Source organism: Aquarana catesbeiana, linkage group LG03 (assembly GCF_042186555.1).
Source record: "Aquarana catesbeiana isolate 2022-GZ linkage group LG03, ASM4218655v1, whole genome shotgun sequence".
Classification (NCBI taxonomy): Eukaryota; Metazoa; Chordata; class Amphibia; order Anura; family Ranidae; genus Aquarana; species Aquarana catesbeiana.
The window spans coordinates 661,061,449-661,086,448 of record NC_133326.1 but is presented as its reverse complement, the minus strand read 5'-3'; the positions used below and the strand labels follow the sequence as shown (position 1 = coordinate 661,086,448).

General features: G+C 44.0%; 1 protein-coding gene and 1 long non-coding RNA gene across 2 annotated transcripts in view; both read left to right on the top strand.

Annotated features, from left to right (window-relative positions):
- SLC25A23 (solute carrier family 25 member 23) overlaps positions 1 to 14,496 on the top strand; it is a 53,339-nt gene extending 38,843 nt beyond the window's left edge. Inside the window, exons 8-10 of the mRNA XM_073622805.1 lie at positions 3,070 to 3,237; positions 8,467 to 8,620; positions 13,601 to 14,496. Coding sequence (XP_073478906.1) covers positions 3,070 to 3,237; positions 8,467 to 8,620; positions 13,601 to 13,785 — 507 coding nt within the window. The 3' untranslated portion in view covers positions 13,786 to 14,496. The remainder of the gene's footprint in view (positions 1 to 3,069; positions 3,238 to 8,466; positions 8,621 to 13,600) is intronic.
- A 929-nt stretch (positions 14,497 to 15,425) lies between these two features.
- LOC141133421 (uncharacterized) lies at positions 15,426 to 24,599 on the top strand. Its single transcript, XR_012243072.1, has 2 exons — positions 15,426 to 23,900; positions 24,026 to 24,599. It is a non-coding gene; the product is annotated as an uncharacterized lncRNA (long non-coding RNA).
- The last annotated feature ends 401 nt before the right edge of the window (positions 24,600 to 25,000 follow it).

Here is a 25,000-nt window from a genome sequence, read left to right as displayed (position 1 = left end):
CAAAATCCGTCTGATTTTTTTTTCCAACGGATGTTGGCTCAAACTTGTCTTGCATACACACGGTCGCACAAAGTTATCGGAAAATCCGATCGTTCTGAAGGCGGTGACGTAAAACACGTACGTCGGGACTATAAACGGGGCAGTAGCCAATAGCTTTTATCTCTTTATTTATTCTGAGCATGCGTGGCACTTTGTGCGTCGGATTTGTGTACACACGATTGGAATTTAAACGATCGGATTTTGTTGTCGGAAAATTTTATATCCTGCTCTCAATCTTTGTGTGTCGGAAATTCCGCCGGAAAAAGTCCGATGGAGCCTACACCCGATCGGAATTTCCAACAACACAATCCGATTGCACTTTTTCCATCAGAAAATCCGACCGTGTGTACAGGGCATTAGTGTTGTCAAGTCGACGTTGATTTTCAACCACCGTGACCAGAAAATGTAAAGGAGCAGGATGGATCATTTCTAACAGGGTATGCATTTTTTTTGTTCCAGAATGTCCATTCATTCCAAAATCGAATGTTAAAAGCAAACACAATTTTAAAGTTCTTTAGACATTTGGCAAGTCATGGAATGTACTGGAAATTAATACAAAAGTTTGTTTAAATAACCTACTGTATGACCAGCTTAAGCCAGTAAAACTTTTTTTTGAAAGCTCAGGCTGCAGCAGCTCTGAGCAGGTTGCAAGCACTGGGGTAGGGGAGGAACTTTTAGCATTCTAAAGGCTGAAGGAATGTATTTGTACAATCTGGGCTTTTACTTTTAAGGTCCATTCACATGTGGTGCTTCACTGGAGACCCCGTGCAGGTCCACGTTTTCCCAGAACGGTGAAGCACAGGTGTTGCTTGCATACTTGTGTTGACAGTCCATTTATTTCTATTGGGGCTCGCAGCTGCACAGACACAGCCGTTGTGTAATAATATGATATGCGGGTGAGTGTGGCTCCCCAAACGCATACAAGGTGCGTTCGGGACCCACATATCATATTGGGACACAACGGCTGTGTCTGGGCATATGCGAGCTCCAATAGAAATGAATGGGACACCAGCATGGCATGTAAAACCTGTGCTTCACCGTGCCGGGAAAACGTGGGGCCTGCAGTAAAGCGCTACATGTGAATAGACCTTTCGTTTTTGGTGAGGCAGGAAACCCCAGTGAGCATCCACCGAATTTTCCCCCAGCTTAAATATATGTGGCCTTCCAGTTTGACTACCTTTCTGAATTACTGAAATAAAGAATTAAAAAAAAATTGTCATACAACTGCGACGTCTGGACGCTGTTCCAAGCGGTACTCGCATTCAGTGATGCGTTCATACATCCCTCAATACATATGGACCTAAGTACCGCTCAGAACAGCGTTCAGTCCTGGACAACGACTTTGTATTTTAGCCTGTCATTGATTTTGATAAGCAGCAGGCTGTATGCGTGTCTCCCTTGTGTTTAAACACTTTCAGCCCCGGAAGATTTTATCCCCTTCCTGACTAGAGCGTTTTTTGCGATTCGGCACTGCGTCGCTTTAGCTGACAATTTCGCGGTCGTGCCACGCTGCACCCAAACAAAATTGAGGTCCTTTTTTTTTTTCCCACAAATAGAGCTTTCTTTTGGTGGTATTTGATCACCTCTGCGCTTTTTATTTTTTTGCGCTATAAACAAAAAAAAGAGCAACAATTTTGAAAAAAAAGCAATATTTTTTACTTTTTGCTATAATAAATATCCCCAAAAAATATATAAAAAAACTAATTTATTTCTCAGTTTAGGCCGATATGTATTCTTCTACATATTTTTGGTAAAAAAATTGCAATAAGCGTATATTGATTGGTCTGCGCAAAAGGTATTTATGGCATTTTTTATTAATTTTTTTTTTTCATTTAGTAATGGACAACTTGCTTTTTTTTAATCGTGACTGCCACATTATGGCGGACACATCGGATACTTTTGACACGATTTTGGGACCATTGTCATATATACAGCGATCGGTGCTGTAAAAATGCACTGATTACTGTGTAAATGAGCTGGCAGGGAAGGGGTTAAACACTAGGGGGTGATCAAGGGGTTAAGTGTGTCCTAGGGAGTGATTCTAATTGTGGGGGGAGGGGCTACCACTGACATGACAGAGATCACTGCTCCAATGACAGGGAGCGGTGATCTCTGTCATGTCACTAGGCAGAATGGGGAAATGCCTTGTTTACATAGGCATCTCCCCATTCTGCCTCTCCACACCGCAATCACGGGCCGCCGGCGAACATCGAGTTCCCGGGACCCACGGGCGGCAAATTTAAAGGGACGTACAGGTACGCCCATTTGCCTGCCTGTGCCATTCTGCTGACGTATATCTGTGTGCGGCGGTCGGCAAGCGGTTAAAAACACCAGGATTTAATGCTGTAGGGACGAATCCGCCTTTATGCCTGAGAACTTAGAGCAGCCATTCTCAACCTTTTCAACACAGAGGAACCCTTGAAACAACTTTCTGGTGTCAGGGAACCCCTGCTAAAAATGACTATATGTACAACTCATGATACATTAGTGTGATGGTCAGTGGGGAGAGTGATCCTTACACTTGTGGTCATTGGGAAGAATTACCCCCTTACAGATAGCTAAAAAGTTAAATGGTGTCAGTGAGAACTTATCAGAGAGGCAGAAATTGCTCAAGAAGCCCCTAGCAACCTCTAGAGGAACCCTGGTGGAGAACCCCTGACTTAGACAGTTGTCACAGGAAGTGTTGTCACCATTAGATTTCCCCTCGTCTCTATTCCTCTCCTGGTGACAACTGTACACTTTGGATTTCCCATCACTTTCTATCTTGGTGATATGACCACCAGGATAAATAGAGATGGTGAATCTCTCCACTGAGAAGACATGACAGCAATAAAAGCATGACGGGGGCTGTAACCCTCACCCACCTTCTTAAAACATTTTATCAGTAAGCCAGCACAAAGAACAGTGAGCATGTTTTAAGTGCTACAACCAATTAGAAACTACTGCAGTCATTTGTTGTGGTTTAATGCACTTGCTGTACTATTTGGCAATATTTCAGTAACTAATCTTTTCCCTTTGCATATCTCAAAGGTATTGAAGACCCGATTGGCTCTGCGGCGCACTGGTCAGTTCACCGGGATGACAGATTGCGCTCGACATATCATGCGTACTGAGGGGTTGAGAGCGTTCTCTAAGGGCTACCTACCAAACCTGCTGGGTATCGTGCCATATGCGGGCATTGATTTGGCAGTGTATGAGGTAAGTTTAACCACTTCAGCCCCGGAAGGTTTTACCCCCCCCCTTCCAGACCAGGCCATTTTTTTGTGATGCGGCACTGTGTTGCTTTACCTAACAATTGCACGGTCGTGCAACACTGTACCCAAATAAAATTGATGCCCATTTGTCCCACAAAAATTAGCTTTCTTTTGGTGGTATTTGATCACCTCTGCAATTTAAATTTTATGCGCTACAAACAAAAATTTTTACTTTCTGCTGTAAATTACATCCAATAAAAAAAAAATGTAAAAAATCTAATTTCTTCATCAATTTAGGCCAATATGTATCCTGCTACATATTTTTGGTAAAAATAAAATCCAAATAAGCATATATTGATTGGTTTGCGCAAAAGTTATCGCATCTACAAACTATGGGATATTTTTATGGAATTTTATTTTATTTTACTAGTAATGGCAGCGATCAGCGATTTTTAGAGGGACTTTGACATTATGGCGGACAAATCTGACACTTGTTTGGGGACCAGTGACACCAATAGTGATGAGTGCTAAAAAAAATGCACCGTCACTGTACTAATGACACTGGCAGGGAAGGGGTTAACATCAGGGGAGATCAAAGGGTTAAATGTGTTCCCTGGAAGTGCTTTCTTATTGCGTGTGGGATGGTTTAACTGTAGGAAGACAGAGATACATGTTCCTGCTTAGCAGAACGGCGATCTGCCTTGTTAACATAGGCAGACTGCCATTTTGCCCCTCTCCAAAAGATCGCCGGGTTCCCAGGTACGTGATTTTGTACTTAAGGGCCGTCCTGCTGCTGCAGTATATGTACGTGGGGCGATCCTTAAGCGGTTAAACCTGAACATAAAACGTAAATTAAAGTGGTTGTAAACCTCAGTCATGAAATCTGAACAAAGCACATATGTCTGTAGTGTTTACCGTATTTATCGGCGTATAACATGCACTTTTTTCCCCTTAAAATCAGGGGAAAATCGTGGGTGCGTGTTATACGCCGATCCCCTGCGATCCTGACCTGTCAGATCTAAAAAATCGCCGACCGCGATTTGAAAATGGCGCCGCCGGCGCCGAAATACTCAGTGCCGGTCCTCGGCTCTTCTCGGCCACTTTCGGCTTCACTTCAGCGCCGCCCGAACCTAGCCAAGTGTACTCGGCTAGGTTCGGATAGCTCCGCTCACCGTCACGCCCATCCCGAGTGGAGCCGAAAGTGAACGAGAGCCGCCGAGAAGAGGCGAGGACCGGCTCTGTGTATTTCGGCGCCGGTGGCGCCATTTTCAAATTGCGGTTGGCGATTTTGAAGCTCAGCGAGCTGCAAGGCTGGACTGGGGCAAGGCTGGACTGGGGCAAGGCTGCAGTGGACACTGGGGAAGGCTGCACTGACAAGGCTGCACTGACATGGCTGCACTGGCAAGGCTGCACTGGGGCAAGGCTGCAATGATGGGCATTTAAATGTAAGTTTTTTTTCCCTTTAACTTCCCTCCTAAATTGGGGTGCGTATTATACGCCGGTGCGTGTTATACGCCGATAAATACGGTATTTATCTCTCTCCAAAACTTTAATGCCTGGTACACACAATGAGGTTATCGGACGAATGATCATCCATGTTTTTTTTGTTTTTTTTGCATGCTAGTCTCATATTGAAAATGAAGGTTACGAAAATTGTTGTACGACAGAATACAACTTCGGAAGTGATGTAATGTATTGTATTTTTGGAAGAAAACTGTACATAATCAGTACATAAAACGTATGATATGGAATCGTACGAGAAAAAAAATTGTGCTTTTCCCATTGGATAATTTTGCACGACCTGTCCTGATTGGCTCTGGAAAGCTGTGTACTAATGATAAGATTATTGTATGAACTCTTCGAAAGCGGTATTTTTCGTACAATTTTCTGATCGTACAGTATGTACTAGGCTTTAGTGTCATTTCTCTCTGGTGCTCCGTACCTTTCTTAGCAGCATGAGTCACTTCTAAGAAGTTTTCCGACACATGAGATGAATTTGTGATGGGGGAGGAGAGCTCGGCACACAGCTTGTCTATTCAGAAGATAGCTCTGCATCCTTCCTTTGCTCCTGTGCCGTATGTAAAGGGGGTGTGTCCCTTTCCTCCAATCGGCTCTCACACAGTGTTGAAGAGCTCTAACTGCAGCTCTCTGCCCTGTCCTCTCTGTTCCTGACAGATGAAGTAGGATTTTATCACAATTGTACGTTTTTGAACAAATGTAGAGCAGAGAAGACATCACATACACATATAAAACCTATGTAAGAGGATTTGTTTGATCTGTGTATCATCTGAGGCTATTCATGTCACTGGGTATATAAGAGGGTTTACAACCACGTTAAGTCATGCAAAATTGTACAGGCTCCTCTCCTGGACTGAAATTGCTTTGATTTTACTGCAGACTGTGAGCATCTCACAGTGTACTGTATGTTAGCAGCCAAAGCAACTCAGACACTGCCTCATTTTCTGGCTTAAAGCGGTAGTAAACCGCTTAAAAAATAAAAAATTAGGCATCGGGCAATTTAGGTAATTAATGTGCTAGTATGCATCGCATACTAGCACATTATGACAGACTTACCTGAAAACAAAGCCCTTCAGCAGCGCGCTGTCACCGCTGAAGGAGTTTACATTTTCACCCGGTCTTCCTTCCGGGTTTGTGGGCTTCGGTGATATGAAGGGCCAAGTCGGCAATGACATCGCTCCTATGCATGCGCGCGTGAGTAACAGTTTAGGGCAGGGGTAGGCAACCTGGGGCCCTCCATCTGTTGTGGAACTACATTTCCCATGAGGCATTGCAAGGCTGGCAGTTACAATTACTCACAGAGGCATGATGGGACTTGTAGTTCTGCAACAGATGGAGGGCCCCAGGTTGCCTACCCCTGCCCTAAACAGTTACTCCTGCACGCATGCACAGGAGCAATATCATTACCGACTTGGCCATTTATATACCCCTGGTTTAGGGCATGGCACAGGTATGCCGTTCCTTCAGAGTGCATGCACTGATGATGTCACCGTCTGCATCTAAATAAATATCTCCTAAACAATTTACTGTACCTATAGGTAAACCTTATTATAGGTTTACCTATAGGTAAAAATCATACATGGGAGTTTACTTCCACTTTAAGGAGTTCCTGCATCATCTAGTTCTTTCTTTCTAAGTCTTATTGTCCCTAACCTGTCCTTTTCACTCATTGGATTTCAGCGTTGTCAGTCATGGAGTTTCAGCATCACGTGGGTGTTATCTAGGGTTGTCTACATGCAAATAAAGCCTGCCTATGAATGCCCATTTCATCAGACTGACATCCATCCATCAAGGCATTTTGATATTTGTATAACTTCCCCCCTGAGTGTGAAAGAAAATCTCAAATTTTGGGTTGTCACCAGAACAGGAATAAAAGGAAACGCTTCCAATGGGGCCACTAGTCAAGGACAGACAGGAATTCCCCATAACCCTCCCTATAATCTATCCAAAATGAATTTAAAAAAATGCCTTTAGTTCTACTTGTGCAACTTGTCCTACGACTTGGGATTGCAAAGTCATGTGATAAGTCGTATCCCATGATTTCCAATGAGTACCGTTCATATCTATGTGACTTCAAAGTAGTCCCTGCACTAATTTGGTCCAAATTTATTGCGACTTGAGGTCCATAGACCTCAAAAATACACAGGCATTGCTTCAAGTCGCACCAAAATTGCAGCAAAAACCGCGTGACTTTCAGGTCGCAATAGTGGAAGCCTAGGCTGAATCTTTTACACAGAAGAATCAAAGGGCCCTCTGCCCCCTCGAAAGGTACCAATTGTGACACCAAAGGGCGGGGGGAGTAGTAAACAAATGAGCAGAAGTTCTACTTTTGGGTGGAACTCCGCTTTAATATTGATTGTACCCTGGGCAAACATTTTCTTGGGCACCCCACCCCCTTCCATGCAATTTCGTTCTCCACCTGCTCTGAGAGTTTACTAAATCAGATCGGGTAGCGATTGCGATCGGTTGCCAGAGGTTACAGTGTATCATTACCACTCACTGACTGGCTGCTAGACGTTCAGCACACATTATGGCTCACCGATTATTTACTAGAGGTTATAGCACATGACTTATGCTTGTTGATTGCTAGAGATTACTGTACATCAATACTGCTCACTGATTGGTTGCTAGGAGGTTACTGGGCAACCTTACCACTGACTAATTGGTTGCTGGAGGTTACTGCACATTATTACTGCTCACTGATTGGTTGCTAGAGGTTACTGCATATCCTTATCGCTCAATGTTTGGTTGCAAGAGGTTAGTGCACACTATTACTGCTCACCGATTGGTTGCTAAACGTTACAGCACACCATGGACTGGGGAGGTGAGGGGACCCATCAATAGACAATCTCGCTTTAATAAAGTGATTTCCGCCACCACCACAACTAAAGACACGTAAACTTCAATATAATACATTTTTGCTCTTGGGGTTTAGATACACTTCAGCTCTTCACCTCCTACCTAAAATACAAGGCCCAATTGAATTCCCAGGAATATATACTCTGTCACCTAGACCAACCTTTAGGGGTGCTTGGAAAAATGCCTAAAAATTGTCCAAAAGTTGTATACAAGCCAGCGGGTGGATCAAGCCTGCCTTTTAGTTACACAAAGCCACAGATTTTCATTGTTCACCATTACAACCTTCTAGCCGCTGGCGTCGTAGCAACCAACAATGACATCGGGCCCCTGCACAGCAACCTTGTTTGCCTATCCCCTCTCCGTCAGCATTGGGGTCACATTAGCTGAGTGAGGGGCAGAAACTGAAGGAGAAGAGAAACACTGGAATACTAGTCAGTACCAGTGTGCAAAGGTCTGTGTGTGGATGCGGTTGCATTCTTTAAAATTATTTGTTTAGTTTTTTACATTTTACAATAGGGTGCCTCGGGATTGTGCAGAGTTTTAAAGGGTGCCTTGACTGGAAAAAGTTTGAGAAAGGCTGACCTAGAAATTGTACTAACAACCTTCATCTCAGTAGCCTAATCCACTTCGGAGAAAGTCAGGGAAAGTCAATGGCTGTGGTACTTCTTGCATGCCTGATCGTTAGGAGGGTTATCATGCATACAGAAAAGGTGCCTGATTACAATGTTCCTGCCTTCACCATGTAATGTTTTTGCTGTGTATTGGTAGTAAAACTAGGTGGAAGTTCACAAGTCCCCGCTGGAAATTACATTTCTTTTGTCATGATGTCTAATTTTACATTTTTTCCCCATCACAGACTCTGAAGAACACATGGCTACAGAGGTACAGATCTAGCATCAGTGCTGATCCAGGAATACTGGTACTGTTGGCTTGTGGGACTATATCCAGCACATGTGGGCAAATTGCCAGTTACCCGTTAGCCCTGGTCAGGACACGTATGCAGGCACAAGGTAGGAATGTGTGGACATGTGAGGCACCTACTCTTTATGTAAGATCTATCTATCTATCTATCTATCTATCTATCTATCTATCTATCTATCTATCTATCTATCTATCTATCTATCTATCTCTGTCTTCTGCTTGCCTTTTGTTATGAAGGGGGTTTTTCTTTCCATGTAAAAAGGGTACCCTTCCAATCAAAAAAGAAATAAAATATATTATACACAGTGGGGTTGATTTACTAAAGGCAACTCCACTTTGCACTACAAGTGCAGTCACTTTAGATCTGAGGGGGAGGATCTGAAAAGAGGGGAAGCTCTGCTGATTTTATCATCCAATCATGTACAAGCAAAAATGCAGTTTTTTTTTATTTTCTTTGCAGGTCCCCCTCAGATCTACAGTGACTGCACTTCCAAGTGCACTTGTAGTGCAAAGTGGATTTTCCTTTAGTAAATAAACCCCAGTGTGTGTATATGTATGTGTATATATATATATATATATATATATATACTGTATTTATTGGCGTATAACACTCACTTTTTCACCATGAAAATCGGGTGCAAATAGTGCGTGCGTGTTATACGCCAATACTTCAGTTTTAGCTGCCTCAGAGGGGACAGGGAGGGGGGGCAGGACGAGCACCGTCAGACTACATACAGTGAGAATCTCCTGTTTACTTGGCGGCCTCTGTAATAGGAAGCCCCGTCTCCTGGGACACCATTGGACCACTGTTCTATCTATCATAGGAGATTCTCACTGTATGTAATCTGTCGGCGCTCGTCCCGCCCCCCTCCCTGTCCCCTCTGGGCTGCAGATGGGCATCGATCAGGCTGCATTGATGGCAATGGTGAGGCTGCATTGATGTGGACTGATGAGGCTGCATTGATGGCACTTGTGAGGCTGCAGATGGGCACTGACCCTTATTTTACTTCAAAGTTCCTTATTTAAAATTTAAGTTTTTTTCCTGAAACTTCCCTCTTAAAATGAATGTGCGTGTTATACGCCTGTGCGTGTTATACGCCGATAAATACGGTATATATATATATATTTGCTCTCGGTTCTAGCCAGCCTCCGCCGCCCACTGTGTAAAGACGTCGCTGCTTAGCAGCGCTGTCAGCACCGGATTGGCGGATTTTGCTTCGCTGCCCTTTATCTTGCCGTCACCGGACTGGCGGGACTCTTTTGGCTCCACGAGCACTAGGCGCGGAGAAGGAGGAGGAAGTTAAACCCTTCTCCGCTTTGAATTATGGGCAGGGCCAGGGAGTCACGGCCGTGACGTCACTGGTTGCTAGATGCCAGGCGGCTCTAGCAACCAGTGGCCAATAGAGTCCCAGGTGAGGCTGGGGCACTTTTTTGCTGCTCCCATGCAAAGTGCCGCCCTAACCCAAGAAAACTCCATCGGTATGCGTTGATCTATAGGTGCCACTCCTGCAAAGCCGGGGCTGAGAGTCGTCTTTTGTATAGTGTACAATATTTATGTTTTGTTCCCTACCTTATAATGGCTCGGTACCTGCTAATTTATTATATATAATATATATAACTAATATATTAGTTTTACCCTTTACATTTTTTTTTTTCCTACTGGTATGTGTATGACCACTAAAGCTATTTTTCTTCTTGTTTTGGAGGTTCTCACCACAGTACAGGTTGAAAAACAGGTTATATTTGTTGTAGAGGCTGTTGACCACAGTTAACAGATTTTTCATTTTGCTGTATTGGAACCTTGCCTGTTATCTCGCTGATGTACACTGACTCTTTGACAGGTTGATATTATTGCCGATTAATGGATTTCATTGGTCAACATATGTAATGCCATACCACATTGTACAAACCGCATACCTTAAAGATTTAAAACAAAGTGCCGCCCTATTAGCATAAAGAGAAAGTTTGGGACTTTATATGAGTATGCGACCGAATTGGCAATGTGAACATGGAGTGGCTGGCAAGTATGAAAAATAAAATAAACCTAGTAACATTGTGTCATCTCATATATATACAATGGCATAATATAAACACATTATGTAAAATTGTAGTTGGATTCATTAAATATACATCACATAGTAACATAGTAACATAGTAGCATAATAGCATGTAGATGAATGATAATGACACAATAATGGTAATAAAACCACCAGACTCAAGAATCCATGTACACATAATAATAGCAAAACCATAACATATTGGTATAGGCCAGTAGAGCATATTAAAAGAAAAAGTTGATGTCACTCTTGATTTGATGATCATAAAATCATCTATATAGCTCAACGCGTTTCATGGATACCTCCAATCTTCAGGAGCAGATGCAGTATCGCTGTCTATAAAGAATCGGTAGAATATCTTAGGGGCTAACCAGATGACAGGCAGGGGAAAATAGGAATAAATCTTGGACTAAGGATGATCACCTTGAATCATCCATTGTTACTTACAGATGACCTGTGTGTGTGGGTGAAGGACGCCAATTATGTGTTTATGTTATGCCATTGTATATATGAGATGACACAATGTTGCTAGGTTTATTTTATATTTCATACTCGCCAACCACTCCATGTTCACATTTCCAATTCGGTCGCATACTTCATATAAAGTCCCAATCTTTATGCTAATAGTAATTAGGGATGGAGGTACTTGATGTTTTATGTCTTGGCCTCACACAAAATCCCAAACCTCTTTCCTTTATCAAAGTGCCGCCCTAGGCCTGAACCTTGTCGGCCTTGGCCAAAATACAGCACTAGCGCATACAGTCAGTCTTCACGAGGAAATTGGGGGGCTTCAGTAACCAAAACTGCAGTGTTTATCCTCATGACACATCACAGGAAGCACATCCATGGTTAACAGAGGACAGAATTAAAAGTAGACTTGGGGAAACTTAACATTAATAAATCACCGGGACCATATGGCTTGCATCCGAGGGTACTTAGGGAACTCAGTAAAGTAATTGCCAGACCGTTGTTCCTAATTTTTACTGACTGGAATGGTACCAGGTGATTGAAGAAAAGCCAATGTAGTACCAATATTTAAAAAGGGCCCAAAATACATCCCTGGGAATTACAGACCAGTTAGCCTAACATCAATAGTATGCAAGCTCTTGGAGGGGATGATAAGAGACTATGTACAAGATTTTGGTAACGAGAACGGTATCATTAGCAGTAATCAGCATGAAGAATCGTTCTTGCCAAACCAATCTATTAGCCTTCTATGAGGAGGTGATCTGCCATCTAGATAAAGGAAGGCCCGTAGACGTGTTGTATCTGGATTTTGCAAAAGCATTTGACACAGTTCCCCATAAACGTTTACTGTACAAAATAAGGTCCGTTGGCATGGACCATAGGGTGAGTACATGGATTGAAAACTGACTACAAGGGCGAGTTCAGAGGGTGGTGATAAATGGGGAGTACTCAGAATGGTCAGGGGTGGGTAGTGGGATCCCCCAGGGTTCTGTGCTGGGACCAATCCTATTTAATTTGTTCATAAACGACCTGGAGGATGGGATAAACAGTTCAATCTCTGTATTTGCAGACGATACTAAGCTAAGCAGGGCAATAACTTCTCCGCAGGATGTGGAAATCTTGCAAAAAGACCTGAATAAATTAATGGGGTGGGCGACTACATGGCAAATGAGGTTCAATGTAGAAAAATGTAAAATAATGCATTTGGGTGGCAAAAATATGAATGCAATCTATACACTGAGGGGAGAACCTCTGGGGGAATCTAGGATGGAAAAGGATCTGGGGGTCCTTGTAGATGATAGGCTCAGCAATGACATGCAATGCCAAGCTGCTGCTAACAAAGCAAACAGAATATTGGCATTAAAAAGAGGATCAACTCCAGAGATAAAACGATAATTCTCCCGCTCTACAGGCAGTCCCCAAGTTACGAACACCCGAGTTACGAACGACTCCTATTTACGAATGGTCTCAAATGCCGGCCACTTGTGCTCCACGCTGGTCCTGGATACCTCCGGACACATCCCATACTGCAGTACTACATGTACTGCATAGCCAGAAGAGCCCCAGATAACATAACAAGTGCTCGGAACATCCCACATCCATGCACAGGTAGATGTTACACTTATGAATGCAGTGTTCTGACCGGAAGTTACACTTACAAATTCAGTGTTGTGACTTACAAACAACTTCGACTTATGAACAAACCTACAGTCCCTATTGTGTTCGTAACTCGGGACTTCCTGTACAAGACTCTGGTCCGGCCGCACCTGGAGTATGCTATCCAGTTCTGGGCACCAGTGCTCAGGAAGGATGTACTGGAAATGGAGAAAAGAAGGGCAGTAAAGCTAATAAAGGGTCTGGAGGATATTAGTTATGAGGAAAGGTTGCGAGCACTGAACTTATTCTCTCTAGAGAAGAGACGCTTGAGAGGGGATATGATTTCAATTCATAAATACCGTACTGGTGACCCCACAATAGGGATAAAACTTTTTTGCGGAAGGGAGTTTAACAAGACATGTGGCCATTCAGTAAAATTATAAGAAAAAAGGTTTAACCTTAAACTACGTAGAGGGTTCTTTACTGTAAGAGCGGCAAGGATGTGGAATTTCCTTCCACAGGCGGTGGTCTCAGTGGGGAGCATTGATAATTTAAAAAAAACTATTAGATAAGCACCTGAACGACCGCAACATACAGGGATATACAATGTAATACTGACATATAATCACACACATAGGTTGGACTTGATGGTCTTTTTTCAACCTCACCTACTATGTAACACTGGTGCATGCGCAAGTGAATCCAGAAGAAATCTGCAATGTACGGGTACGTGATTGTGCCTGTATGAGCCGACCTGGCACAATAAATGTACTGAGGTGGGTCAGCAAGCGGTTAAGCTTTGATCAAAAAACCTAGACGAAGGTTTCTATGGAGAGCTGCACCAGGTTTTGAACTCTAGTTTTAGTAAGTAACCCATCGTATGCTGCAGGAATATGCTTGATATGAGTCGGTGTGTTTATTCTGATCTCTATCACTTCTTTCTTTCAGCCACAATCCAGGGAGCTCCGCAGCTTTCCATGGTAGCTCTGTTCCGGTATATCGTGGCTCAGGAAGGGTTCCTGGGCTTGTACCGAGGAATCGCTCCAAACTTCATGAAGGTGATACCTGCGGTCAGCATTAGCTATGTGGTGTATGAGAATATGAAACGTGTGCTGGGTGTGACTAGTCGATGAAGAAAGCGCCACTCATTAACCCCCCCAGTTTAAGCAGGCACACAGAAGAGCCTGTAGAAGCTATATCCAGAATGTGTCTGCTATCCTTGTTGAAGGGCTATATCCTAATATCGAACACCCCATCGCCAGCCACGCTCTTGTTAACAAGAACCGGAAGATATGGCACCTTCAGAATGCAACCGGGCTCGGGTTCGGTATCCATATTCAAAGTTCTCCCCCGTTTTTCAGTGTGTTTTTATATTCCTGACATCATTTAGTGCTAAGACTTTAGTGATGTCGGATATCGTTGCATTTCAATGACGCTCTGGGGAAGTTGATTTTCTGAAAACCACTTCGGGAGTCAGAAGAACACTGAATGTGTTGTTTTATAATGATTGTATATTTTGCATGTAAGGACATTTTTGGCTTTTTTTTTTTTAGATGATCAGGAGGCTTTTCCACTAGCCTGAATGTAATGAAGCACACACTGAATGTAGAGTATCCTAGTGCATTGTGGGACATACTGTCCTGCAGACAGTAATGGTTAAGCTGTGAGCGGTTATCAATGTTTGTAGAATCTTAAAGTCCAGCAAGGAGCTGTCTATAGTTTTGCTTTTGTTTCAACGGAAAACCAAAGGCTAAGTCCACTCAAATGATATTTCAGTTTTATGCAAATTCTTAAAGAAGAATTCCGAGTATGGAACAGAGGAGGTCGCTCTCCTGGCACAGGCGCAATTTAGAGAATGCTTTGCATTTTCACAATAAATACAGAGCATTCTCTGATTGGATTGATTCAGAAAAAGATGGTAAGTATTATACTCACAGACTGACAGATACATCAAAGCTTGTCATATAAAAACAGCAACTACCAGTCCACGATGCATCATATCACGTGATAGGACAATTAGAAATCCAACAGGCTAATGCGTTTCGAGGACTTGCCTCTTCCTCAGAGCCAACAAGACTGTATCTTGCTTCCCCACTTAAATAATAGAGTGACACGGCTATTGTCTGTAGCACACCTCATGGGCGAGAGTTAACCCTCTCATTCCAAATCCAAATGATGGGGTTAACTCCCACCCATGGGGTGTGCTAAAGGCACCCCCACCTGACAATAACCGTGTCACTCTATTATTTAATTGGGGAGGCAAGATATAGTCTTGTTGGCTCTGAGGAAGAGGCAAGTCTCCGAAACACGTTAGCCTGTTGGATTTCTAATTGTCCTAACGTGTTTCGAGGACTTGCTTCTTCCTCAGAGCCAACAAGACTGTGTCTTGCTTCCCCATTTAAATAATAGAGTGACATGGCTATTCTCAGGTGGGGGTGTCTTTAGCACACCCCATGGGCAGCAGTTAACCCTCGCATTCCAAATCCAAATGATGGGGTTAACTCCCACCCATGGGGTGTGCTACAGACAATAGCCGTGTCACTCAAAGTGGGGAGCAAAATACAGTCTTGTTGGCTCTGAGAAAGAGGAAGGTCCTCAAAACGTGTTGGCCTGTTGGATTTCTAATTGTTCTATCACATGACATGATGTATCGTGGACTTGAAGTTGCTGTTTTTATATAACCAGCTTTGATGTATCTGTCAGTTTGTGAGTATAATACTTACCACCTTTTTCTGAATCAATCCAATCAGAGAATGCTCTGTATTTATTGTGAAAATGCAAAGCATTCTCTAAATGGCGCCTGTGCCTGGAGGACGACCTCCTCTGTTCCATACTCGGAATTCTTCTTTAAAGAATTTGCATAATTGTCCCCTGGCATTAGGAAGGCTTCTTGGGGTCCATTTACATTCTTGCGAAGCATTACCTGGTAAAACGCATGGGCAGCGCTTTCTTTTTTGCATTGGCCATCAATGTGTGGCAACTTTTTTTACAACACAATGCCCCACTTTGTTTTGCACTGGCAAGGTGCATTAGGGGGACCACACTTTGGTAACAAATGTTGCAGTTGCAGGCAGTAAAATGTAAGTTTTACCCTGCATTACTGCAGTGCAGTAGAATGAATGGGCCCTTCAGGTAGACCTGTGCTTTGTCCATGCAGAACAAAGCAACAGATTTACTTTTATGGCACTCCCCACCCCCCACAGCTGCTAATATTTATACTTATTATAGCTTAATTCCCCCCACTACCTCCCCCCTGCTGGAGCATAGAAGAGAAGCTCCATGTAAGACCCCAAGTCCCTCTGGTTGGCGCTTACACAGGGCTAAAGGACCTTCTCCAGCCCACATGACAGCATGCGAGATGATTCCTCTAGAGCAGGGGTAGGCAACCTCGGCCCTCCAGCTGTGGTGAAACTACAAGTCCCATCATTCCTCTGCCTCTAGCAGTCATGCCTGTGATTGCCAGGGTTTTGCAATGTCTCATGGGACTTGTAGTTTCACCACAGCTGGAGGGCCGAGGTTGTCCACCCATGCTTTAGAGTCCCAGAGACAAATGACAAGTTACTGAGTGATTTCATCCCGTGAAAACTGAAATATCTTTGTAGGGTAACGTTATGTATTTTGGGTTTCTTTATTTAGATGCAGGTTTCTCTTGCCAACAGCCAAGTTATCTCTTGAAACAGATGCCTGGTATCAGTTTTATTGCATTTAGGAGAACCTCTGCCCTCAATATTGTTCTGCAACAGGAAACTGAACTAATCACAACATGAAAAAGGATAGCTCTGCAAGTGCACCATTGGAGTGTTTGATGAACAGCTTGTAACTGTTTCAAGACACAACTTAGCTGAAGGCAAGATATATGTGCAGGCGGAAGGATACATTTCATGAAGGGCAACTCCGTGCTAAGGTCTCCGATGAGAATCGATGGAGCAGAGTTATATACTGGGCAACAGATGTGAGTTGAGGGCATGTCCATATAAAAGGGATGTTGTTGGGAAATGAGGCGGGTGGCACCTGTCTGTCCATTTGTCACCCCGCATTCTGTAGACACACAAATGTTGTTTTCAGAAATCTACAGTGTCCAATTACATCTGCTATCAGTGGCAGTTGGCTGATCCCCTTTATCGCCCCACCTGCATTATCTGAATGATGTCCTCATGAAGTGTTGGGCCTCGGGGGGGGGAACCTGAGGCAGCCAAGCAGCTCGGGAACTCACAGGGCAGATCCCAGAAGTAATTCATATTGGGACACTTACAGGACAAATCAATAACTCTGGGTTGACTGTCGTTTTCAGGATACACCCCCTAGCCCCACTCCATATCTTAGGTTGGAGTTGCTCATTAGAAAACTGGAGGTCTAGGATACTTTCACCAGCCCCTCATTAACCCTAGCCCCACCTAACCCCATTCCATAGCTTAGGTTGGAGTTGCCCTTTAGAAAACTGGGGAATTGAGAGCTTTTTCGACAGTCCTTTATTTCAGCGGAATGCAAGTGTATTTATTAAGGTGTGTGTCTCGGGGGGGGGGGGGGGGGGGTCACAGAACAAAGCTTTATTTATTTATTTTTGGGCTTTTGAGTACAAAATCCTCACAATTTTATGAGCAAGCGCACAAGATAATGAGGAGTTTATCTATTCTGTATCGAGGTCATGTATGAGCCAGAAAGAACCGGGCACACTTTGAACGTAAGCACAGAGCCAGGTCTCCTGCTTTGGATACATCAAGCTGCTTTGCTGACCTTTCCCGTCCTGAAATCCTCAGATGTCGCCATCTAGAGGCCATTCAAAAGAACTACCACAGCTCACAAGCTGAGATATTTTACACTCAAAATAGGGGATCCTTGATGGAATTTCACTGATCTGCACAACGATACTCAGTCTTTTTGCCTGCAATTCTCTTGTCTGATTTGCCCAGGGTAGGCTTGCCGGATCATATGTGGAAGCCTGATGTTTCTGTTTCATAAATGACCTATGTGTTCTAACAAATGCTTTAAAGTTGTAAAATCTTGTACCAGAAGAAATAGGGGGGGGGGGTGCCTTTGCTGACCCTCCTACGAATAGTATTAGCTGCCTGCTGTCTCTGGTGTCAGTACATTATACGTACCTGACCCTGAACCAGAATGCAGATTAGTAGGTCAAAGTCAAAATTCCTGCTTTACATACTGCCAGGTCAGAGGCTTCAGGCATGGAAACCATAGGCCTGCTTCACACAGGCTTCAGCTTTTATAAGAGCAGCGCGAACCGCCAACCTTGGCAAAGGATTTGCAGAGCTTTCAGCAAGCTTTGTTGAAACCTTTAAATTACTATTCAGATCTATTTTGTAAATATTGAACACAGATACTAATGGGAATACTGATTTTAAACAAACTGCTAGCAGGCTTTCAGTGCTGAAGCCTGCTAGCAGCTTGTTTAAAGTGGCAATTAACACTCCCGTTAGGATCTGTGTTCAACATTTACAAACTGGAGCTGAATGTTACTTTTAAAGCTTCTTACAACTGCTGTTCACACTGCTCTTATACAAGCTGAAGCCTGTGTGCAACAGGCTACAGGGATGGCATGGCAGCCAGACAACTTGCATTTTTAAAAGGAGAGGTCAGCATTTGGAAGCCTCAATATTTTAAGGCCTTTAGACGAGCGAATGAGGGCGGATAGGCTGCAGCGTTCAGAGATGGCTCAATGCCGCCTCTGGCTGCAGCAGTACGCTGTGCTATGGCCGCATTCAGACTGGGTGATTTAGCTGCTAACATTTTGTGTGCTGCCAGACATTGTCGCCCGTCGATGCAAAGTGTCTGCATCCAGGGGTGGTCAGAGGCTCGATTTGCACTTTCAGATGAGTATATGTAGCTATATATTCTGCTAAACGCTGTTTTCTTTGATATTTAAGGCCCCCTGCAGACCTATGCGTTGCGGCAATGCAAGGTAAAAATGCTTGTTTTACTGTACATTACTCCAACACATGGCACACTGTTTTTTTGCCATTCCTTTAGAATGGAACCCCAACACATGGTACACTAGGTGCTGATGGATCCTGCACTGCAGCGCATCATGCGTTTTTAAGTGCAGAGATCTGTTTTTTGTTTTTATGACTGTACATTGGTAGCCCATTCTAAAGGGATAGGATACTTTAAAGGCCAACCTCCACAGCTGAAGCACCGGTGCTCAGACATAGGTTGACGAAGCCTTCAAAGTACTGGATCCACAGAGATAATTAAGGCCGTCCAAGCTGAAACGCGTTGACCTTTGCTGGCTGTATTTTATGATTAAAGCTGATATTTCACTGCTATGTATCACTGTGCCCACGCTTTCTATGGATCCAGTATCTTTGCAGAGACCCTCCCCACTGCAGGGGTCAATGCTCATTAGCTCTAGTGGTAGAAAAATAAGATGCAATATCTGCCCTACTCCTCATTTTTGACAACTACTCCACCAGAAGCTTCTTCTATTTGACATGCCAGGACCAATTTTGCACGATGATGTCAACAAGTACAATGCAGGGCCAAGAGCCCTATATTGTACGTGAGGACGGTGAGGGGCCGCCTGGAGTGGAGGAGCGCACAGGACTAAGGTAAATATTACACACTGTTCCTCTACCCTCAGACTTAATGAGCATTTAACCCTTGCAGTTCCAGGTTTGGGGGTAAACCATTGCCAGGAGAGTGTTTATTTATTTTCTTTTTTCTTGTTTTGTTTTCTTTGTGTTTTTTTTTGTTTTTTTTTTTAAAACTTTGAAATTCCTGGCTGTGGGCTTTAATGCAACGCTTGTTGACCTGTGACATGCCACACCGTAACATGCGTATGGGAATAGCACAGTGTGAAGGGGGCCTTAAGAGTGCTGTTGCTGTACTTTTGCAGAGCATTGCTGAGCTGCCTGTAGATTGTAATGGAAATTTGCACTGATGACATATTCCTGTACTGTACAGATCTGCATTCACATCATATTGTCAGCCATGTCTGTGTTGACGTGTGACTTATGTAGGGCTTGGGATATTGAACCCTATAAATATTAGTTTTTAGTCAACTGACCCTCTAATTCAGGTGAACTAAGGGATGAGTTCACCTCACCTATAACTTTTATTTCAGTTCTTGGTGCCTGCCAGTTGAGTTTGGATGCTTGTTATCCACCCGCCAAACTTCTCAGCAAAGTCTCACCTGTCCTGCGGCATTTGTTTTATTTACAGTGCACGTCCAGCCAAAATGTTTTTGGATAGAGTGGCAGATGGGTAAGAACTCCTGTTGGGTTGTTACCACTATCCAGGGCTCCATTAGAGAGATCTGCCTCTACTTCCTGTCCTGCTGACAACATTTTACCAGACAGGAAGTTATGGAAATGGTAACAGACAAATGAAAATGTTTTTCTTTAGTAGATTAGTCCCTGTTACAATTTTTTCCTTTCTTTCTGTCGGTGAAGAACATTGCCAGCAGGTCAGGAAGTGAGAGGAAATCTCTGTGATAGAGTCCCAAATAACAGTAAAAAAACAACCATCGGTTCTAATCCTTCCCCACCCAAAACTTAAAAATAAAAAAAAAAAGTGCTTTTGGCTTGACGTACATTTTAAGCCCTGGTTCACACTGCCATGACTTTTCACGCGGCTTGAGAGTTCAAAGTCGCATGACAAGTTGCGCCCCATTAGCGGAAATGGAACCATTCTAATAGGAGCGACTTGAGTCGCTCCGACTTAGAAAAAGGTTCCCACACTACTTTTGGTGCGACTTCAATATGGCTTGCATTGACTTCTGTTAAAGAAGTCGTATGCAAGCTGCGATGAAGCCACGCCGGCACGTCGGATTAAAAGTCGTGGCAGTGTGAACTGGAGCTTAAGCTCATCTCTGGGCACAATAAAGCAGTTATACATTCCGTTACCATAAGGGCACTACCCCCCGATCTGACAGATCTGCTTATTTGCATTCCTGGATTTGTATTGATCCAACTGTACTCCTGACCCACTCATATTAAAGCGATTTGTAAAATATAGTTTTTTTTCCCTATAAAAATAACAAACATGTTATACTTGCCTGCTCTGTTGCAGTGGACTTGCACAGAGCAGCCTGGATCCTCCTCTTCTCGGGTCCCTCTTTTGTGCTCCTGGCCCCTCCCTCCTGTTGAGTGCCCACACAGCAAGCAGCTTATTATGAGGGCACCTGAGCTGAGTCACAGCTTCCTGTGTCCATTCACACATGGAGCCCCAGCCCCGCCCCTCTCTCTCCCGATTGGCTAGCTGACTTTGACAGCAGCGGCAGCCAATGGCGCCTCTGCTGTGTCTCAGCCAATCAGGAGGGAGAGTCTCGGATGGCTGAGATACTCTTGGACATCGCTGGACGGAAAAGGACCTCAGGTAAGTGTTAGGAGGGCTGCTGCACATAAGCGGCTTTTTTTTATCTTGATGCATAGAATGCATTAAGTAAAAAAAACCTCAGCCTTTACAACCACTTTAAGTGTTGCAGGTCTTAGACCCCCAGCTCTATGATCATGTCTCCTCCTCCTGGCCATTCACAAAAGTCACAGCCCCAGGCTTCATTTTGTCAATGGTCACGAGGAATGGGTAGCAGAGACATGACCATAGCACTGTGCTATGTGAGACTTACATAGCTTGCATCTGAGCAGGTCAGGAGTATAGCGGGAGCTCTACTAATCCTGCCATGTAAACAAGCAGATTTTCCAGGTGTAGGAAAAAGCCAGCATGATGGGGGGGGAGGGGGGGTCGGGGGGTCGCCTTCTGACAAAAGAATGTAGAACTGCTTTATTCAGGGTAAGTTTATTGTGCTTTGAGTTGGGATGTAAAGCACACTTACAGCTAAAACCTTTAGAATTTGTTACAGCTCGGTTAGAACCTCTGTCAGGTTTTTTTGTTTGTTTGTTTTCTGTGTTCCCACTTGGGAGATTTCCCCTGAGTTCTGCTGCATGACATTCATAAAATACACAGGAAGTATCAGAAAATAGCCTAGAAGGGCTCATTCTGACAGGTTGAGACCCGTTTGCTGCGGAGGCATCCATCTCAGAGCTGCATGCAGGCAGCCCATAGAAGTGGATGCAAAAAGCAGCATCTGCGCAAACAGTCACATGTCAAAATTTGGAATGTGTGCAGAGGTGTAACTAAAACTTTCAGGGCCCCGGTGCAAGAAACCATGAAAGTTTTCCCCTGGATCCTGATCGGGGCTCTTCTCACTGAGCCCTTTAGTATGATCCCGCAGCAGGCCACCTTCCTGCCGTCATGGGGTGCGCCCCACGGTGGCGGAATACCAGAGCCCAGTCTCAAATGCGACCTTGGTAGTTCCGCCACTGGTGTCAGTTGTTTTTTTTTGTTTTGTTTTGTTTTTTATTATTATTTTTACCATTTTATTTAATTAATTTTTTTTACAATTTTATTTTTTACTTATTTTTTTTTAGGACCACCATTGGGGGGCTTTGGTGAAATATCAGGTGTCTAAACGGACCCCTGATGTCTCACTTTTGAGAAAGAGATTCCCATTCAGTCATAAACTGAGGCATCAGGGGTCTGTTTAGACTCCTGATATTTCACCAAAGCCGCCCAATGGGGGTCCTAAAAAAATAAGCAAAAAATAAAATTGTAAAAAAAATTAAATAAAATAGTAAAAATAATAATAAAAAAACAAAAAAAAACTGACACCAGTGGTGGAACTACTAGGGTCGCAGTTGCGACTGGGTTCTGGCATTCCTCCACCGTGGGGGGGTTCCAAGACGGCAAGCAGGTGGCCTGCTGCGGGATCGTACTAAAGTCCCATGATGGGAGTAAAAGGGAGTAAAATATGTAATAGTTTACTATGCCCCAGCTATGAATGATTAAAAAGTACCGATCACTGACTCTATTCATTAAGACAAAGAAGGGGCCGGTAAATTACACATTTACCAGCTCCTTCCCTGCTTTCAATCCTGACAGATCCCTCGCAGCTGGAGGTGGGAGGGGGAAATCGGACAGCGCTGTGGGGGGGGGGGGGGGGGCAGGAAAACACACAGGGGCCTGGGGCAGCAGATCAGTGATTGGGAGGCGGTGGGAGCAGCATGTGGAGGAACTTATGCCCTCCATTTCCCTCCTGCAGCCGCTGAATGTGTGAGGGAGGGAGAGGTCAGAGCTGCAAGGAAATTAAAGGGCTACATGGAGGGATCGGTTCCTCTCCAGGCATACAGAGGGCCGCACAGGCCCCCTAGAGCATGGAGCCGGGTCGCAATGGTGAGACCCCCTGTATGTACGCCCCTAGTGGGTGCACAGTGTCTGCATTCACTTCTATGGGCTGCCTACACGCAGCTCTGAGGTGGATGCACACGCAGCAAAAGCAGCACTGAAGACTGGTCTCAGCGCCCATCTGAATGAGTCCTAAAGGGTCATGGACAGTAGTAAAAACCTTACAGAGGTTTTAAAATGGGGAAAGAAGCAGGAAAAAGTGAGACTCCTTGTAAAGCTCGGAGTAAATGGGAGAATATGGGAACTGGCAGGTGGGTTTAATGAAGGCAGTGAGTGATTTAAAGCATGGCTACCTAACCATGCAAGATGACCACTGTGAGTGGAGTGTTGGCTTCTTCTTTGGTGCACTAATGTGATGGCTAAAGATTCTCCCAAATCAATGCAACCCAGCAATGCTCTGCCGTATGAACAATGTGTGACTTCTACATCCTTGCACAGCGTTGTATTACCTAATCTCATGTAGATCTGCAGTGTTACTGCCTGTGTATTACACAAGATAAGTGCCCCTGTACTCCAAACCAGCAGAACATCACGGGGCCCTGCAATATTGGAAGAGATCTGCACTGTTGCTACATAACTGCAGAACATTGCAATACTGATAGTGTACACTATGGTTGTATGTTCTAACAAATAATTCATATCTAGGAGTCATTGCACAGCTATTTTTATGCAGTAAGACGAGAGGCACTGCCTATACCCGACAGGTGGATCTCTGCACTGTATTGCAGATTATTGCACCACTGCTGTGGACCATGCACTGCACTGATATTGTATAGTGGTAGAGTCTTGCGTTGCACCACAGACGATGGCAGGGATAATTGTGTAATGGTTGCAAAGAGTTGTGCAAGCGACAGACATAAAGGTAATGCTGCACTGATAGTGGCCCCACAGAGCATTGTACCTCTAACAGATGGGAAACGTTGCACTGATATCTGCAGATCATTTAGTTCTTGTATACAGCTGACCATACACTAACAGACCAGGTCACTCGATCTGCAGCAGACCTTCCCATGTTCATTGATGGACATATCTCACAGATCTTTCAATGGCCTAGGTCGGTGATGGGTGAACCTTGGCACCCCAGATGTTTTGGAACTACATTTCCCATAAGGCTCAACTACACTGCAGAGTGCGTGAGCATCATGGGAAATGTAGTTCCAAAACATCTGGGGTGCCAAGGTTCACCATCGCCCTAGGTGGATGCCAGCTGCTTTTATTTTAGGTGTGGGGGGTGGAAATGTAAGAGACCATACAAAAACTGCATACACACACTGGTCAGGTTCTCTAAATATTCCATCTTCCCTCCATAACAGGCTGCACTAGATTATGCCAAGGCTGATTATTAACAGGGCAAGGCTGAAAACTATCCTCTGTTGATAATCTGCATGGGTTTGGGTACTTAGATGTATTGATATCAAGGATGATGCGTATGCAGCTTCTCAGATCATCACACCTCTGACCGGAGTGATACTCTGCACTGATAGTGCCTAGCTGTAGAGCACCTCTGATAGATGTGCAGCAATGCAGATGATTGCACCCGCAACAGGGCAGAGAACTGCACTGATACCGTTGCCTTGTAGATGATTGCACCCCAGGGGTACCTCTATGATGTCCATGCGGAGCCTTGTTCTGCAGCACTGGAGAGCTCAGCATATACGGTCTGTGTCCACCATAACACAAGGGGGGATGTGTGTGTGTCCCCCACACTACTGACATTTATTTCTACACTGAATAAACAGTTTTAAATTCCTCAGTCTGGTGTCATTTGTTTTTGTGGTGAACAGTCCTCTGGCTGTGGTAGGGTCATAGTGTACTGAAGATGTGCACAGTCTTATGGTCCCTATCTCAAACCCTACTTAAAAGGAGCCATATTTCTCTTTCTAAACCACTTAAGGACCGGAGGATTTTCCCCCCTTAAAGACCAGGCCATTTTTTGCGATGCAGCAATGCGTCCCTTTAACTGACAATTGTGCGGTCGTGCGACTCACAAACAAAATTGATGTCCATTTTTTTTACCACAAATAGAGCTTTCTTTTGGTGGTATTTGATCACCTCTGCGTTTTTTCTTTTTTATATAAACAAAAACAGACGGACAATTTTGAAAAAAAAAAACATTTTTACTTTATGCTATAATAAATATCCCAAAAAAATGTA